Source organism: Globicephala melas, chromosome 1 (genome assembly GCF_963455315.2).
Source record: "Globicephala melas chromosome 1, mGloMel1.2, whole genome shotgun sequence".
Lineage (NCBI taxonomy): Eukaryota > Metazoa > Chordata > Mammalia > Artiodactyla > Delphinidae > Globicephala > Globicephala melas.
In genome coordinates, this window is record NC_083314.1 from 183275120 (window position 1) to 183294419 (window position 19300).

General features: G+C 55.1%; 1 protein-coding gene across 1 annotated transcript; it reads left to right on the forward strand.

Moving 5' to 3' along the window:
* Positions 1–6565: 6565 nt before the first annotated feature.
* On the forward strand, positions 6566–19300 carry KLHL21 (kelch like family member 21). The gene is made up of 4 exons (XM_030879964.2): positions 6566–7690; positions 10217–10622; positions 13953–14025; positions 16009–19300. The coding sequence occupies exons 1-4, from the start codon at positions 6670–6672 to the stop codon at positions 16300–16302; spliced, it is 1794 nt and encodes a 597-aa protein (XP_030735824.1). The 5' UTR covers positions 6566–6669; the 3' UTR covers positions 16303–19300.

A 19300-nucleotide genomic window follows, 5' to 3' on the forward strand; every position in this document is an offset into this window, starting at 1 on the left:
GGGAGGGGTCGCCCCGACTGGAGATGATGAGGGGCTCGGTGTGTCGCGTCCCGGGCACTGTACTCTCGGGCCGGCGGCTCCACAGCCGAGCAGAGTTGTCGCTGCAGCTCCCGCGACCAGCGCGACTGGAGAGGCGGGAGAGTCGCTGCGGAGGGGGCGGCGGCGGCGGCGGCGAGCGGGAACCCGACCGGCTCCCCGACCTGACGCCCAGTTCGGCTCGTGTCTCCGGAGGGAGGGCGGGAGAGCCGCGAGGGCTGTCGGGAAATGTAGTCTAGGGTGACGTGAAACCGACGGTGAGGGGGCGTGGCGCGGGAGTGGGAGCAGGGCATTGTGGGAGTCGTAGTCCCCCGTTCCGCGGCTGAGGCGCACAAAGGTCCCCTCGAGGACTCCAACCCCCAGGGAGCCCCGCGGCGGCTGCCCGGTCTACGGAGGCGGTGGCTCCGGGACCTGAGACCTCCGGAGCGGGGGAGGTGCGGGGGCTCGGGCCGGCTCGGCGATGGGGGAGGGGCGGCGCGAGCGGTAGCGCCTCGGTCTCCGCGGGGGCGGGGGAGGTCAGGGGTCGCCCCGGCGAATGGGGGAGGGGCTGACGGCCTTGGTAGCGACGGGAGGCGGCGGCTGGCGCCTCCTCTTTCGCCTTCGGGATTTGAGGTCTGTGCACCTTTGTGGGGCTGGGGTCCCCACGGCCCATGCCGGGGCGCTGGGCGCTGACGTCGCAGCCGCCCCACGGCTGAATCCCCGCGCCCTGGACCGGGCGGAGCGAACTTGTTTTCGCGGCTGTGGCTTTTCTGGCCGGCTCCTCCTTGCCCTGGGGGTCCGGGACGGCGGTCCGAGACCAGGCGGGGTGGGACCGCCCTAGTCTCCCCAGTAGGAAACACTGCGAGGTGTCGGGTTACCACCGCATTTTTAAAAACTACACCAGTGTTGCTGGTGTTTGAGAAGATGTTTGCTTTTAAATACGTTTTTCCCCTCTTCGCCTGACCTTGAGACCACTCCTGTTTTCTCACTTTGCCTTGAATTATTTCCTGAATATATTCCTCACAGGATTACAACAGTGGGTGAGGCGAAAACCTGATAGAGATATTTGGTGTTGACATTGACTTTGTTTACTGATATTTAATTGAGGAGTTGGCAGTGTTGAAATGCTGCGCCGCAGAGTATTTTACAACTTTATATGTTGAAGGTTGATTGACTCTGAACACTTAGTTGAAAATTAACTGTTCTGATAAACTTCCCATGAGGAGGCCTCACGTACTTAAATTATTTTTAATAACCATTTGAAAGGAAAAAAAATTCTGTATACGAAATGCAAATGATTCAATCACATATTTGGTAGCTTCGAAGACAAAGAAACTGTTAAAGAGGAGTGACATAAAATTTTAAATTCAAATCAGAAAAGTGACTCATCTGCATATACATCAGAGCGATGACCGGAAGAACCCCTAAAAGATGAGATTCTTTCAGAGGTAGTGAGTGCTACATTGGTTGGCTCTTGCTATTTCTGCGGTTAAGATAATTCTGATGGAAACACTTAGTGGTTACGAGACTGACTTATCTTAGAAATACTTCTCTAAGCCTCAGTTACCTTAGCTATAAAATGTGTAACTTGCCTCAATAAGTAGTAGTTTACTGTTATGACTGTTGCCACTTTTTTCAAAATATTATTTTAGCAAGATCTTCAAAGATTGGAGGGCTCCCCAGAGGTGACAGCAAATTGAGGTGCTTTACAAAGCTGGTAAGATAAAAACAGACATTGGATTTAGCCTGTGGAAACATCATTAACATCTTCTTGCAGACTTGTCACATTCAGATGCTTTAGTCAGATTTGGGATGTTATCTGATCGGTGAGGCCAGAGCAAATGTCCTGAGGTAAGCCAATGCTGCCCAGGGTCAGACTCACCCAGGGCAGCTTGTTTTGCCTGAATACCGAAAGGGCCAAGAAGGACATTATCCTATTGGTAGTTTAAAGGTGTAAATACCAAAAAAAACAATAATTATTGGAGGCAAAGTCCAAATGAATAAAGAGGAATTTTTTTAAATTGATCATTATTCCCTCTGGTATAATTTTGCATGTAGTAAACATTAAATTCCCCCACCCACCCACCCAATTAAGAAACTGAAATAAAGAACTTGTTCATAGTCATAATGGGCTTGATGACAAAAGAGCCTAGAATTCAGGGACCTATATTGGACCACTCAGTCACACTAAGAAAATACCAAACTTGGATTCTGTCATGTGACAGTGATAACTCTTGCTCAGAATAGGTATCCAATAGTTATCTCTTGAATAAGTTCTTAGTACACAGAGGCGACCAATACACCCGGTGTACTCTGCTTGTCTCCCTGCCTGCCACTCAGGTGAAATAGAAAACTTCACGGAGGAAGCCCTTTGTCTCTCCTTCCTTTGATTTCCCTTAGAAATTTGGCCCTTTGGTTTAGATGTTAATATCTATCATCCCTTCCCTAGCCTGAGAAAGGACTGTAACACCAATAATTGAACCAAATTCAACAGCATAATGTGTAGCTGTGGGGATAATAAAGCTAGTTTTCTCTGTATGACAGGCTTAGGTTTCTTCAACATACCTAGTTTATTTCTCAGGTATACTGTACCACTCCTGGGCTCCAGGGGGCAAATCTAGAATCCCAAGACCAATGCAAGAGCATTAGCCGCAGTAGCCAGATCCTTGTTTTCTGCTTTAAAAAGCAAAAAACAAAAAACACCTGCTGCTGAATGCTAACTGTCAGATGATTATAGTTACTCAGGAAAGAGGAAGACAAAAGCCAACATTAGCACAGGTTATGACAAGTTTCAAAATACTAAGAATGGTTTCCCAGTAAGTAGCTTGAGAATGTAGTTCTTTTAATTGGGTTACCAAATATAGTTTCACCTTCCTAAATCTCACCAGCTACACTGCAGTCACTTGGGGAAAATTCAGGAATGCCTTCTGCCTCCGTTTTAACTCTCTGTGCTCGAGTGTAGTTATAAACATAACCAAAGGTTTACTTCTCCTGGGATTATTTTTTAGTGCTTCAGCTTTTTGTTCGGCTTAATAGGATATTCTTATGGATTTTTCCTATCTTCAGGTTTCTGCCTTTCTCACTCCCATTTCCAGGAGAGGAAAATAAGTGAAAATTCCTCAAAACTGTATTGTTTTTAATTTTTAGTACCTTGACTGCTGTATGAATATACATATGTGTGAATAAAAAATTTTTTAATAAAAAATAACAAAAAAAAGAATATATGTGTGAATAATTTTAAATCATTAATAAATTTCTAAACTAAGTATTGTCAACTTTTCATATAGTGAGGAAAATTACCTGTGCATAGAAGAGTCAAATGAATTTCTCGTGTTATGGTTTATACAGGTAAAATATAAAGATTAATAGCTAACCCTATGCGCCAAACTATTTAAATGTGTTTACTTGCAATATATCATTTACATATAATAATGCTCTTAATAGAGAATACTGTAACATTCCTTAAAGGAAGAAGTTTATATGTAGTAAGCGCATTACAAACCACACCTTAGGCAGCCCAGAATCAGAAAAAATCAGTGTGTAATATGAAAAAGATGCAATCTCTTTTTGACTCTATAAATGCTATGGTATGTGTTCCTATATGCTCTCAAAGAAAGGAAAAAGGATGTAACAGCAGCTTTTAAAATTATCTCAGTTACCTCTTGTCCTGTCTGCCTAAAATCAGAATTCAAATATCAAAATTAAGTAGTCTTCATTTTTTTAATGAAACAGTACCATTATTTGTTAATTCACGTTGTATTACATTATCATAAAGTTACTTAGACAAAGACCATTTTCATGATTTTAGAAGAGGTACACTTCTAAAACTCTCATGGCTCAAGCTTAGTCTTTAAATCCATTTTCTCACAAACTTGCTTGTTGGCCAGAGTTAACACCTTCCTCACCAAACAATGGTGTTTCCACCATGCCAGGGTGTTGGATGATATTTGAGAAGTTTAAATCCCCTTAGTTAATACAGTTTGCTGACTGTATCCATCACATTGTCATACCGCAGTGAATGAATTTCGCACATTCCCATTTTGAACACATGAGATTAATGAGCAAAAAAAAAAAGGGGGAACTAAATAGCATGCTTGGGTTAGCAGGTTATTCAAAATTCCAAACACAGCTGGTAAGTCTAAATCTGTTCTTTTCTAACCACATCCCTTTATTGACTTAGATATATACACATGGCTTCAAATAATCTGTTAGGTCTGGGCTATTAATAATGTGCTTTTTTCCCTCAAGAACTGAACTTTTTATTTTGAACTTTTAATATTTCTTTAATACACAGGGTATATATGTTTAGTACAGAAAGACAGAAAATGCAAGCAAGAAAAAACAACAAAACAAACCTAGCCACCTAGAGAAAATGTTACCTTCACAGTTTTTTGGTAGGCATACGAACACGTATAACAAATGGGGCACGGGTTCGATCCCTGGTCAGGAAACTAAGATCCCGCATGCTAAGATCCTGCATGCACCGCGTGGCCAAAATAAAAACAAATTAATTAACAAATGGGGTCATACTATGGGTAATCAGATTGTTTGCTGGACATTATAACATGAACATCTTTCCATTTCAATCAATATTGCATCATTATTCTTCAGAGTAAGGCTGAAACATGAGTTAAATAACCCCCTGTTGTTAGGAATACATAAAACTGGACTCGGTTCTTAACTACAGAAACATTTAAAAGATTTGATTTAAAAGATTTGATTTATACCAGGTGGATGAGTTCTGACCCAGAGGGACTGTAGTACTTTTCCCTACAAACATCCCACTTCCTGGCTACTTAGACTTTCTTGTCACAAAGCCTGAGCAAGTAAGCTTATTGGCCGGGCTCCTGGGCCCAGGAATGCTGCTGCTGCCGTTAATAGCTGTGTGAACAGTCCATCTATGGGCAACAGGCAGCCCGCCTGGGTACCTGAATGCTTTCTGAATTAGGCCTGTGCTTCCCATACTGACATTTAGAGTAGATACCTTTTCACGGCAAGATGATGAGAGATTCACAAGTAGAAGAGAAAGCCTACAGTTTGCATGTCAGAGATGGAATAAAACCAAGATGTCTTCTCCAAAGGCTGTGCCGACTGAGCTGGAACCAAGAAATGACAGCAACTCCTGGTGCGCCTGGCCTGCCCTGGGACACACGTGGGCGGAATGAGGCTGCTGTCTGGAATGTCTTTGCCAAGCCCACGGGGCATGGGGGTTGCTATCCAATAACAGAAACTCAGGTTTCATCTGCAACACAAGAAGTGGAATAAAGGTCTTTTCTTTCTTTCTTTTTTTTTTTAGACAGTTAGATATAACTTTATTTTTATCATTACAAACAATACATTTAAGGGTCTTTTCTAAAACTGAGCAAAACATACATTAAACTAAAGAAAAAAATGGCTTTCAAGTGAGGGAACTTTTTCATATGGTTTCAGTGAAAACACAGTCCTGGCATTGTATCTATTGGAACCAAAGTAAGGAAGATTTCTTTCTTCACGGTCACCCCACACCTGACTGTGACATCTCTGAACAGCCACATCCCCTGGTTTTTAAGGCAGTCCCCTGTCTGACCTTGAGCTGAGGGCCCTGACCCCCAGGTACCTAGTGCCCCTCTCATGGAATAGGAAAAACTATTTTTTCCCTGGAATTATTTTCTGATGCTTCAGCTTTTTGTTCAGCTTAACAGTATATTCTTACGAATTCTCATGGATTTTTCCTACCCTGATTTCTGCCTTTCCCACTTCCATTTCCAGGAGAGGAAGGGCGAGGAGGCCAGGATGACCCCTTCAGAGGGTAGCTCAGGAGCCTGAAAGAGTCTCTATGACTCGGAAACTAAAATTGCGCCTTCTGCGCTGACGAAAGTTAACGACCGCGTTAGTCAAGTTTGAAACTCCTGCAGGAACACAGTGGAGCAGATTCCTGGCATCTGGCCCCGTGTCCCTTACGGATGCGCCAAGAAAAAAAGTCACCTAAAAAACTTATAATTGTTCCTGCTCTGTTCCTGAATTGTAAAAAAAGAAAAAAAGAAAAGAAAGAAATTCTGTCGTTTGAAACCTGTCCCGAGATAGGGTTAACTAGCAACCCTTGGAACTAGTGGAATTCAAAAAAAAAAAAAAAAAAGCCATTGTACCGAGTCGCCCGGGAGCAGTTGGGAAGTCTGGCGCGAAAGGGGTGGCTTCCTCCGCCACCACCGGGTTTTGTTCAGCAGCCGGGCCCGAGTAGGTGGTGGGCAGGCCCTGGAGGCCCCCGATCCCAGCGCACGGCAGGGCCGCCCCTCGGAGAGGACCCTTGTCACCCGGTGTCCCCGTCTCGGGCGTCGGCGGGAGGCTGCAGGAAGCCCCGGAAGGGCGGAGAGAGGGAACGGGCGCGGGCGGCGGTGACTCAGCCTGGAGCGCGGGGGCGGGAGCACGCGAGGGGAGGCGAGTCAGCGAGCTCAGCCGGGTGGCAGGACGGGCGGCGGCGCCGGGCCCGGAGGGGTTAAGTGGGCGGTGCCGGTGACGCCCCGCCCCCGCCCGGCCCCCGCCCCCCCGGAGGCCGAGGCGCCCGGCCCTATTTATAGCCGGGGCGACCAGCTCCTAGTGTCTCTCCCGCTGGCCCTGGCGGCGGATTTTCCGAGTAGCGCGCGCGCGCAGCGGCCCCGCGCCCCCAGCCAAGGCGCCATGGAGCGGCCGGCGCCCCTAGCCGTGCTACCCTTCTCGGACCCTGCGCACGCGCTAAGCCTGCTGCGCGGCCTGAGCCAGCTCCGCGCCGAGCGCAAGTTCCTGGACGTGACCCTGGAGGCAGCGGGAGGGCGCGACTTCCCGGCGCACCGCGCCGTGCTGGCGGCCGCCAGCCCCTACTTCCGCGCCATGTTCGCCGGGCAGCTGCGCGAGAGCCGCGCCGAGCGGGTGCGCCTGCATGGCGTGCCGCCCGACATGCTGCAGCTGCTGCTCGACTTCAGCTACACGGGCCGCGTGGCGGTGAGCGGCGACAACGCCGAGCCGCTGCTGCGCGCCGCCGACCTGCTGCAGTTCCCGGCCGTGAAGGAGGCGTGCGGCGCCTTCCTACAGCAGCAGCTCGACCTGACCAACTGCCTGGACATGCAGGACTTCGCCGAGGCCTTCAGCTGCGCGGGGCTGGCGAGCGCGGCGCAGCGCTTCATCCTGCGCCACGTGGGCGAGCTGGGCGCCGAGCAGCTGGAGCGGCTGCCCCTGGCGCGGCTGCTGCGCTACCTGCGCGACGACGGGCTGTGCGTGCCCAAGGAGGAGGCCGCCTACCAGCTGGCGCTGCGCTGGGTGCGCGCCGACCCGCCGCGGCGCGCCGCGCACTGGCCGCAGCTGCTCGAGGCCGTGCGCCTGCCTTTCGTGCGCCGCTTCTACCTGCTGGCGCACGTCGAGGCCGAGCCGCTGGTGGCCCGCTGCCCGCCCTGCCTGCGCCTACTGCGCGAGGCGCGCGACTTCCAGGCAGCGCGTTACGACCGCCACGACCGCGGGCCCTGTCCCCGGATGCGCCCGCGCCCCTCAACCGGCCTCGCGGAGATCCTCGTGCTGGTGGGCGGTTGCGACCAGGACTGCGACGAGCTGGTCACCGTCGACTGCTACAATCCACAGACGGGCCAGTGGCGCTACTTGGCCGAGTTCCCCGACCACCTGGGCGGGGGCTACAGCATCGTGGCGCTGGGCAACGACATCTACGTGACGGGTGAGTGAGTGGGCTGGGGGCTGGTCAGGAGGACCCTGGGCCGCCTGGACCCCCGCCCCGCTGGGGGAATACATCCACCTGCAGGAGAACCCGCAATACCTGGAATGCCGGGACCGCCCCTGGGTGCAAGTGGCCACTTCCCTTTCCCCTCCTTCTCCCCCAGGCTGGCACGCACGTACGTTTCTAGGGTTGATACTTAAGATCTAGAAGAAGAATCCCTTGTGTGAGTGGGACAAGTAGCTGTTTGTGGGTCTCTTCCCAGCACGCAGGACCTGCCTGGGCAGCCTCCTCCTTGCCCGGGTGATGCCCCCATTAGGTTGCAAGATACTGGGGCAGTCACCCCGCACAATCAGTGCTTTCTTTTTCTCCCTAAGGAATCTGGGGACGGGCCAGGGACTGACGCCCTGTGATACATCCATTCTCCCCCCCCCACCCTCCCACGGGGGATTTCTCCCTCATGGCTGAGCAGCACACTTGGTCACCAGTGACAGGGCTTGGACCTAGGCCCTGCGCTTGGGTCACGTGGTGTTTAGGCTGCTCCCTGCCCAGCGACTGTAAACAGAGTCACATGCTAAGAGGTTTTCTTCCAGTTACTTGGCTCAAACCCCAAAACACTGCCGAGTCATGCTGGGCGTGTCCCAGCCCGCCCTCGTCCTGGGCATCTCCCACATTTTTCGTTAAAGATAAATCCCAGTTCAAACATGAGTCTACCTCCTTGAGTGGGGTGAGGAGGGGCGGTCTGTGTGACGGCTATATAAGGAAAGAACCGACCAGGCCTGCACTTGGGGCCAGCAGAGGGCTGGATCAGGCTGGGAGGCCCCGGCTGTGCCATCACGGCGCTGTGTCCAGCCTGGCACGGTCCGGAGAAAGCCGGCCCTGAGCTGACAAGTGGGGCGCATCCCGGCGTAAGGACCGGCTCGGCCCTGTGGCCACAGCTTCCTTGGCCTGCAGCTCCAGGTCCAGCCTCTGCGGGAATCTGCCAGAATCAGTCCCTTTCCAACCTGAGGTTGGCCCTGTGTTGTTTGGGGACCACCATTCCCACTCCCCCACCACAGAAGTCTGGCCGGTGAATTCTCAGAACTGGTGAGACTCGCCCCAACTTTGCACACCTTCCATAAATGTCTCAGCTGAGCAGCTAATCCTTTGGGTTTAGACAGGTGGCTGAGTGGGTCCCTACAGCTGCCTCTAGGGAATTTCACGGGGCGGGGGGATGAGAAAGCGACTTCAGCTGCCTTTGACACGGTTCTCCTTTGGAAGGAAAAAGGCTTCAGCTGCCTTTGACACAGTTCTCCTTTAGAAGGAAGGAGGTAGAGAGGACTTTACAAGGACCCTGCCTTCTCCTTCTGAAAGCTCAGGGCTATGAGCCGGATAGAATGTCAGGCCGGCTCTGCTCTGCCCTGTGGCCCCAGCCTTGGGGCAATAGAGGAACGCAACCCCCAGGCTTCTTGGGGTCCCTTCATACTGTGGGAATTCTGATGTCTTAGGTGAACCTGGTTTAATTTGTGGCTATAGCCAGTACCACTGGACTTTGGTTGGTTGGTTTTAAGCCTTTTTTTTTTTAAATATAGACGGAAAAGTATACATCATACTTGTACAGCTCGATGAGTTTTTTCCAAACGAAACATGTCAGTAACTTGCATATAAATCAAGAAATACAACTCCAGAAGTCCACTCATAGCATCACTTTCTTTTTTTCTTGGCCTCAGCATGCAGGGTCTTAGTTCCCAACCAGGGATTGAACCTGGGCCCCCTGCAGTGGCAGTGCGGGTCTTGACCGCTGGGCCGCCAGGGAGGTCCGCGTGGCATCACTTTCTGTGTTAGGTTTCTGTAGATTTCCGCTCAACTCATCCTGGCACAGCCCTGGTTAGGGGCCGCCCGGGAAGCCTAGAATTTGGTGGACAAGACCCTGGGCCCCCCACCCACATGCTTTGTGGCTCCCCAGGAGCGTGGACTCCACGGCCTGAGCCCCAGTCCGCTGAGGTGTTTGACTGCTTGTGCGGGGAGTCCAGACTGAGATTGCTGTTTACTTAGAATTGCGGCCCCTGAGCCTTGGCTTGGCCCGCAGAGATTTGGTGGTGTTTTTTGTTTGTTTGTTTTTCGCGGTACGCGGGCCTCTCACTGCTGTGGCCTCTCCCGTTGCGGAGCCCAGGCTCCGGACGCGCAGGCTCAGCGGCCGTGGCTCACGGGCCCAGCCGCTCCGCGGCATGTGGGATCCTCCCGGACCGGGGCACGAACCCGTGTCCGCTGCATCGGCAGGCGGACCCCCAACCCCTGCGCCACCAGGGAGGCCCTGGTGGCGACTTCACGGCCATCCTCCTGGGCAGCGGTCAGCCTACGCATTGCCGGGGCCCCTGGCCCGGCCTTGGTGAGAGAGGATGTGTGTTTACCTGGAGGCAGGTGAGGGTTATCCCTCCCCCAAGATGAGAGGGTTGTCCTTCCCCCTCTGAGAAATTCAGGGAGTCGCGGGTGGGTGAATCACCCTGAGTCAGTGTGGGCTGACCATCTGCACGTTGTCTGCCCCGGCAGGCGGGTCCGATGGCTCCCGGCTCTACGACTGCGTGTGGAGGTACAACTCAAGCGTGAACGAGTGGACGGAGGTGGCGCCCATGCTGAAGGCCCGGGAGTACCACAGCTCCTCTGTGCTGGATGGGCTGCTGTACGTGGTGGCCGCAGACAGCACGGAGCGCTACGACCACACCACTGACTCCTGGGAGGCCTTGCAGCCCATGACCTACCCCATGGACAATTGTTCCACCACGGCCTGCCGAGGCCGGCTCTACGCCATCGGCTCCCTGGCCGGCAAAGAGACCATGGTGATGCAGTGCTACAATCCAGACATGGACCTATGGTCACTGGTGGACTGCGGCCAGCTCCCACCCTGGTCCTTTGCCCCCAAGACAGTGACTCTGAATGGACTCATGTACTTCATCAGGTGAGTCCCTAGGGGCCAAGGCCACTGCGTGATCTTTTTTACCAGGTCCTATGCTAAGCTCATCTTTACTGTTCTCCCCATTTCACAGATGAGGAAACTGAGGCCACACTGGGCTCTGGGGCTGGGTCTTTCTGACCTGGCGCCTTTGTTCTGCCCCCATTCTTTAGAACGGTTTCTGTGGCCTCTGAGGATCCCAAGTGGGATGGAGCTAGGTCCTCGCAGAGAACTTTTTGAGATTCATAGAAGCTAAATCAGTTGTGTCTCTTTGGCTGGACTTCGCCTGGTGGGTCCCACTAAAAGCCCTTGTTGGTCTCATGTGGCCTTTACTAAAAGGAACCACCTGTCCTACCTGAGAGGGACTTTGCATCTTAAAAAGACCAGAGGAGAGCTTTCTGGACACTTGAGTCTTTGGGGTGGGGTGGCCTTGATAGAGGGACCCTTTGCTCACCAGCGGGCTGGTGCCAGGCGGAGAGATCAGCCCTGCCCCCTCTGCGGAAAGCAGCACTTGTGTGTTCAGTGCGTTTCCGCACGTTCTGTCTATCCCTTCCCGCCTGGCCTGGCACAGGGAGGGCTGGTGAGTCTTGCTGAAAGAATGCTGTTCTCCAAAGATCCCGCAGCCACCCAGGACCAGGGAGGAGCCTGATACTGACCAGGCCCAGAGCTGCCTGTGGGAACGATGACAGTAGTTAGCATGTTGGGGTCCAAGCTCTGGTTGCCTGTTTCATGGGCATTTTCACAGCTGATCCCCATGACTGTCTGCTGAGATGGGCACCACTGTCATCCCCATTTCACAGGTGGCAAAACAGAGGCTTAGAGGGGTAAGGGACTTGCTTACAACCACAGGCTTTACGTGGTGGCACAGGGTTAGGACCAAGGACATCCAGCGCAGGTCCCGTGTACCGTCACCACATCACAGCCTCCCTGGGCCAGGCTGTGGCCTCGGCAGCCTGCAGCGGAGCTGGGCAGCCGGTGGGTCACCATGCATCTGTGAGTCTTGATGACTTGGCACAGCGACATGCCCCCTCCTGATGGGCCAGTAGGCGTCCAAGGAACTAGGAGCTCACAGCTTCTGCGTACATGTGCACGTACATACGTGCTGCAGGTGTGTGTACCTGCCGCTCCCCTCCCTGGCCTAGAGCCTGCCTGAAGGTACGAGACCAGAAGGAAAGGGTAAGGTGTGAACGGCCATCCCCTCTGTCCCCTTTCTGCCTGCGACTTTGAATTGGGAGCCTCTGGGGACAGGGACACTGTGCTTCTCGGCCCACACCCCCTCACGGTCTGAGCTGCCCCTCCCCCAGACTCCAGGTGCCTTCCCAGGCTTTCAGGGAGAACACATCTGGAACCGAGGTGGTGTTGCTTGTCACGCAGGTGGCCAAGGGGCCAGGCCTCCCCGTATCCTAGGAAGTGAAGATCTGCTCTGAGAAAGCCCCAGAATCCCAGCCAGCTCCCGGTCCTGTTACAAAACATCATCTGACCCTTCGCCCAGCTCTCCCTCCCCCAAGTCATGTCTTCAAAGATGGGGGTGGAGATGGCTATAAATACAACTCATGAGGGTGCCAGAACCTTGGCTTCAGCCCCTCGTGGCAGTTCCAGGCTGCGCAACTTTGAGAATGTCCTCCCCTCATCCCCCACCCCCTCCGCCGTGGTCCTAGAACGAGAGGTGCCCAAGGACCGGTCTTCGGAGGGAAGGCCCCTGTGCCTGCCTCCTCCTGGTCGGGGTCACTGGTCAGCTGCTAAACTGCCCCACGTGTGAGCATTAGGGTGCCCCCCAGGTCCTCTGTTAGCCTTTGTACGGGGTTGACTGAGCCATGGGGGGCCCGGGAGGTGGGCTCAACTCTGCTCACTGCACACTGCCACCGCCAAACCGGCCAAGAGGGTGAGTGGTCTAGAAGGGCAGCCTGTCGAGTAGTGCGGGCCTGGCCTCACCTGAGAGTGTGGGCGAGGCCAGGGGCCAGGGTCTCGTGTGCTCGAGTGTTCCTGCGCTGTGTCCACGCACTTCGGTGCCTCAGCCGCATCTCACTGCTCAGAATGCCACCTGTCGGGGTAGCTCCGGTCCACAGGAAGGGTCCACGCTGCGTGGAGGCCGCAGCCTGTGGGCTGCTGCTGCCCTGGGCTCTGAGCAGTGGCCGGTGGCCCCCTCCCGCGCCTCCAGCAGTGCTCTGCCTCAGTCCCCACTTAACGTGGCTCCCGGGCTGGGCTGTCCCAGCGCCCACAGAGGCAGAAGCCGAGAGCGTTGTCCAGCCTGGCACCTTCTGGCTGCAGCTCCTGTGTCTCTGCAGGGATCGGGGGGCAGCCCAGCGGGTTCCCATATCAATTATCATCATCTTATGTGCCACAAACTAAGGGTGGTTTTTACATTCTGTGGCTGGAGGAAAAAAATCAAAGTGAGTAATACTTTGTGAGTAATACTTCGTGACGTGTGAAAAGTTATGTGAAATTCAAATTTGTGTCCATAAATAAGGTTTTATGGGAATGCAGCCAGCCCCTTTGTTTATACGACCGTGGCTGCATGTGTTCTCAGCTGCAGCGCTGGGGGCCTGCTACAGAGACTGTCTGCTTGGCAAGCCCTGAAGTATTGACTCTCTGGCCTCTGCTGACCCCTGACCTGCGGCCGTCCTTGCCGTCAATACTCCTATCTGGGGGGCAGTGTCTGTTTTTCGAGGCTATGCCTTTGAGCCTTGTATTGCAGGCGTCAGGAGCCTGTCAGACAGGATTGAAGGAGCCTGCGCCCAAAGGGGAGGGCAGTGCCGGTGTCCTTATTCCTGGGACTCTGGTCACCCTGCCGGGCACTTAGGATGCAGCAGTGAAAGGGGTGGGATCGAGGGACTGACAGCGGTGGGAGGGCAGTGGCCGAGCAGTGGTCCAGGGCACGGGGGCTGTGCAGTGGGCCGGGAGGCCTGGCCTAGACTGGTCAGCCACGGAAGGCTGTCCTGAGAGGTGGCCCAAGTGAGCTGAGGAAGGGTGAGTGGAGACTGGCGGGAAGGGCCACTACCAGTTCAAGATCTGAGGCCAGGCTGGGTGACCGCAGCGAAGGGGAGGGGCAGCTGTGTTGGTGCTGGGCTGCGGGGAAGCGTTGTAGCACCCGAGAGCACGATCTTTGGGTTTGTGGAGTGTGGCTGGGTTCCGGCCTCAGAGCCCAGGCCAGATAGGTGAAGTCAGCCCCTGCGAACCAGGGATAGGGTCCCACTGGCCGGTGGGCTGCCAAATAGCATCACAGAGGTCCCCAAAGGAGATGGGCCCGGAGGACCCTCCTCTCCAGCCCTTCACACTCAGGCGCTGCCTAGTCACTCTGACCCGTTCTTCCTCCTCCTTCCCCCCTCCACTCCCCAGGGACGACTCTGCTGAGGTGGACGTATATAACCCCACCAAGAACGAATGGGATAAGATCCCATCGATGAACCAGGTAGGTTTGCAGACACGCCAGCAGTGGGAGCACAAGCTGGTTCTGGTTTCCAACCGAAGTGTCAACGTAAGTTTGGGATGCAGTCCTGGTGGGCAGGGCCCTGTGTTGGGCCCTTTCCTGGTGTTACCTTCATGAACAGAGGGCTGCCGTTGTCCTCGACTTGTACTCGAGGGTCACTGAAACAGAGACCTTAAATAAGATGCCATGGTCACACAGCTTAGTGAGTTCATCCATTCGGACCAGTGTTCATTGAGTACCTGCCATGAGCCAGAGAGCACGCTGGGGAAGTGTTCCACAGAGGGACAGCAAGTGCAAAGGCCCTGGGGTAGAGCATGCCTGATGTGTTCATGGAACAAGCCCTCAGCCTGGTGTGGCTGGAGAAGAGTGAACAAGGGGGCAACAGGGGGGTGAGGTCAAACAAGGAGGTCTTTGGGGATTGACCTTGGGAGTGCACTTATTGAGCACCTGCTGTGTACCCACACTTTTGCTGCCTAATGGGGTCTCACCTCTCTTTGCTTATTGAGAAGAGGGTGCTGAGTTTCACAATGTGATAGAGCCAGGAAGGCTGGGTGGCTTTTGGCTACACGAGCAATCTCCTTAGTCTCAGATACACATCTACACCCACCTATATCTTTTACTTTTTTTTTTGCAGTACGCGGGCCTCTCACTGTTGTGGCCTCTCCCGTTGCGGAGCACAGGCTCTGGACACGCAGGCTCAGTGGCCATGGCTCACGGGCCCAGCCGCTCCGCGGCATGTGGGATCTTCCCGGACCGGGGCACGAACCCGTGTCCCCTGCATCGGCAGGCAGACCCTCAACCACTGCGCCACCAGGGAAGCCCCCACCTATATCTTTATTTTCTGTCTTCCTTAAAATTTCCAAACCTGGGAGTTCTCTGGCGGTCCAGTGGTTAGCACGTCCACCGCAGGGGGCATGGGTTTGACCTCTGGTCGGGGAACTAAGATCCTGCAAGCAAGCTGTGCAGCGTGACCAAAAAAAAAAAAAAAATTTCCAGACTTGCTCTCCTGATACCTCTACAGCTTATTTAACATCTTTAGGGGAATTCCCTGGCAGTCCAGTGGTTAGGACTCCTCACTTTCACTGCCGAGGGCCCAGGTTCAATTCCTAGTCAGGGGACTAAGATCCCACAAGCCATGCAGCACAGCCACCAAAAATATATATATATATTTTTTTTTAAATAAATAAATAAATAACATCTTTACAGTTAGGAAATATAACTTTGGTTTTCCCCATAGTGAGCTACACGTACTCATTATAGCAGGTCTTGGGCAAGATGGGATAGTCCAGCCTCGTGGTTCAAAGCTCAGACTTTGGATCAAGTCCCAGCTCTGCTGCTGTCGGCTGTATGAGGCTCAGTTTTCCCATCTGTAAGATGGGGGAGAACAGGGCTTCCCTGCTGGTGCAGTGGTTAAGAATCCGCCTGCATTGGCAGGGGAAACGGGTTCGATCCCTGGTCCGGGAAGATCTCACATGCCGTGGAACAACTAAGCCCGTGCGCCACAACTACTGAGCCTGCGCTCTAGAGCCCGCAAGCCACAACTACTGAAGCCCGCAGGCCTAGAGCCCGTGCTCCGCAATGAGAGAAGCCACCGCAATGAGAAGCCGGCGCACCGCAAGGAAGAGTAGCCCCCGCTCGCCGCAACTAAAGAAAGCCCATGTGCAGCAACAAAGACCCAGCGCAGCCATAAATAAACAGATCAATAATTGTGGTGGGGGGAGGTGGGGAGAACAGTCACGCCTGCTTTGCAGGGCTGATGCTGCTCACGGGGACAGTGCCTCCATGGCCCCTTGACCACCATAGGGACCCGCTGTGGCATGGAGCCCCTGTGGCCTAGCTGGGGTGTAGGAAGTGCCAAGGCTGCCCCTCCCAAGGGCCCCAGGCACCTTCCCCATGGAGAGGCGCTCTGGGGCTCGCCCCTGCCCTGACTGCCAGCCTCCACTCACCGCCCCCCTTGGCCCACAGGTGCATGTAGGGGGCAGCCTGGCCGTCCTTGGAGGGAAGCTCTACGTCTCTGGGGGCTACGACAATACCTTTGAACTCTCCGACGTGGTGGAGGCCTACGACCCAGAGACCCGGGCATGGAGCGTGGTGGGACGGCTCCCAGAGCCCACTTTCTGGCACGGCAGCGTCAGCATTTTCCGACAGTTCATGCCCCAGACGCCCTTGGGGGGCCGTGGCTTTGAGCTGGACAGTGGCAGCAGTGACATGGGTGTGGGCCGGCCCCGGCCGCCACAGAACCCTGCCGAGCTGCACTAGCCCCGGCCCGGCCCGGGGAGGGCCTTGGTGCAGGTAACCCAGCACCTCAGGGGGTAGCACCCCCATCCTTCGTGCACCGGGACAGGTTGGCTGGAGCGTGGGCTCAGGGGCTGCCGAGCGAGCGAGCGAGCGAGCAAGCCTCAGGATCTGACAGCTGGAGAGTCTCCGTGCGTGCGAGTCACAGCTGCTGGGGCCAAGGCCCGTTGTGAATGCCGCTCCCTTGGTCCAGGAAGAGCTGCCTCCGCCACCACATCTCTGGTTCCAGTAAGTCACCCCCGCTGCAGGCCCACCTCACCAATGAAGGCACGTGCACCTCCTGCAGCCACCACCTGTGCCTACTTGCTCCCCCCTTGGGAGAGGAGGGCCACTTCTGGGTATGAGTGGAGGGGCAGGGGTCCTTCCAGGAGAGTGTGAGAGTGGCCTCCCTGCAGGCCCTGCTGTCCCAGAGCATCGAGAATCAGGCAGACGATGGCTGCAGTGGGGTCCCACCCTCCATGGCCAGTGCTGGACACCCAGCGAGCCAGCTCCCCAGATGCAGGGGGTCTGCCTGACCAGCTCCTCGGCCCTGCTGGGGTCTTGCACCAAAACATCCCTCGTGGGTGCGCCTCCTGGAGGTGAGCTCAGACCTAGGGGCACAGGGCAGTGGGAATGGACTGGCGTGTGGCCTTGAAGGGGGCCCAGAGAGACCTGCTGAGTTTCTGTCTCCAGTGGACCTGGGCCGACGCAGGTGCTGGGGGTCCCTGTCCACACACCCACCAGTTGGTGTAGCCCCACCTGGCTTGGGGGCCTCCGGGCCCTTCGTCCCAGGCCAGTTCGGCAGAGGACGAAAGTGCAAGGTCATAGCTCCTCACTGGGAGGCCCTGGGACTTTGTCGCTGAAGCCCAGCCAGGCAGACAGCTGCAGGCGCCCTTGCCCTTGCGGCCTGTGAGCGGAGGATCCTGTTGCTTCTCAAGGAAGCCCGGGGTGGGGCAGCCTCAGCAGGTGGTCACAAGCTTTCAAACACAGTTGGCCCTTCCTTAGAAGGGGGGCAGGCAGCTAGAAACGGGGTCCGGTTGGTTTGATCTTTAACCTCTCCCCTTCCCATTGCCGAAGCTTTCTGCAGGGTGGGAGGGTGCCTTAAGCCCCTCAGAAGCCCAGGCTTCTCCAGGAGGGTGGCAGAAGCAGCTCCTGGGAACCCCCGTAGCTGGTGTCACGTCCCTGGTTTTCTGAGGAGTGCGAACGGTGGATTGGTGGTCTTGTACTCTCATGGTTTCCGAAGTAGCCTTTGCTTGAATCTGTCCTCCTTCTCTTCCAGAGGGGAGGGCGGTTACGTTTTCCTCGTTAGGTAAATGTTCAACAGTGTGTTCTTAACAAGAAAAAAAAGTTTTCTCACCATCGCTTCACAAGTGACACTTAAAGCCCTTTTGTTGGCCAGAAGCTTTGGGGCTGTCGGGCGGGACCCTGCCTTCCCTCCTGCGTCCCTCGTCCCTCGAGGAGCCCTGGTGGGGGGCCACCGCTGTCAGGTCAGCCGTCTTGCTCTGGAACCCCTGCTGGAGTGGCCACGGCTCCCAGCCAGCCCTTCCATTCGCCTTGCGCTGTGGCTCAGCTGGCCGCTCCAAGCCCCCGGTGTGGCAGGCACGGTGGGAAGGCAGGGGATGTGGGCTTGGTTGGTACTTCCTGCCTCAGGCCTTAGCCAGGGTGGATGCTTGGCCCTCTGCTCCCTTGGGGACCCTCCCCCAGGTCACCCATCCTGGTCTGAGTGTCCTCCCTTGGTGAGTTGGGGCTCGCCTGCCCCTCCCCCCAGGGTGGTCGCAGCCCTAGTTGCTCCCTCTCCACAGCCCTCACTTCACTTCCCAGGGGTTACTGAGACCTTTTTTCTAGCCCAGGTGCCTGCCTGGCGAGCTGAGCCCACGCAGAGGCGCCAGGCTCCATGGGGTGGCCGACTCGGGTTCCCTGCAGCCAGGTGCTGCCCAGGCGTGACGGCTTGTCTCCTGTCCGTGGTAGGGGGACGACAAGGCAGGGCTGCACAGGACTGATGGAGCCCCGATTATATGCCAGTCACCAAGCTCGGTGTCAGACTGTGCCCTGCCCAGTGGGTGTGACAGGCCACGCAGAGAGATGTGGTGACAACTTCTGTGGCAGGTCATGGGCAGGGGTGGGGGGAGCTCGATCTCACGGGAGACTCCCTCCTGGTGCCTTTCCTGGGGCTGGCTCTGTAAAGGGCCCTGGCAGCCCCAGAAGGCAGGGCAGGCAGTGGGGGGCAGGCTTTTGCTGGGACCGCGGGGCTGCAGACGCTCATGTTCTCATAGAAACCAGCCTTTGTCACCCGCCGCAGCACTTCTGGTCAGCAGTGAGGGCCGGTGCCTGGGCCCGGGCCTTTGTCTGGTCTTTCCTGCATTTTTGGTACTTCACTGTGTGACCGACCACCCCACTCTCTGGCGGCTGCTCAGATGATGGTTTGGGGGGGCAGGGGGCCAGTGATGTTCACTCTAGAACTACCCAGGTCCCCACCCCCCAGACCCGGTCTTTGGGTTAAAAGACCAAAGACGGGAAGGGGACGCAGCAGCCTAGGCAACAGCAGGCTCCTGCTGGGGGTCCGGGATTGGGGATGACCCTTGAGAAACGTCTCCTCCCTTCCCTGCCCTGCCCGCTCCTGTAGGCACGGGTTCCCATCACGCACACAGGTCTGTGCACTGACGGCCTGGGCCAGCCTGGGAGGGACTGTCTCTACACGTCAGATGTACACAACTTTTTCAGCCTATGAGACGAGTTATGAAAGTTCAGTGACTTGTATTTAATGCTGACCTACTGCTATAAAGTATTCTATATTTATATGACCTCAGAGACTCTTCTGGACTAGGACAGTCTCCCTCCAGCGTCCGACATCCAGTGCCAGCCCCAGAGCGTGGGGCAGATTTGTGTATTTATTTGTCCGTTCGGTAGGCTTACGTGTCCAGGATCCTCTTTAAGGTTTTAGGATGCCTTCAGTACACTTTTTGAAATAAAAATATTTCCTATA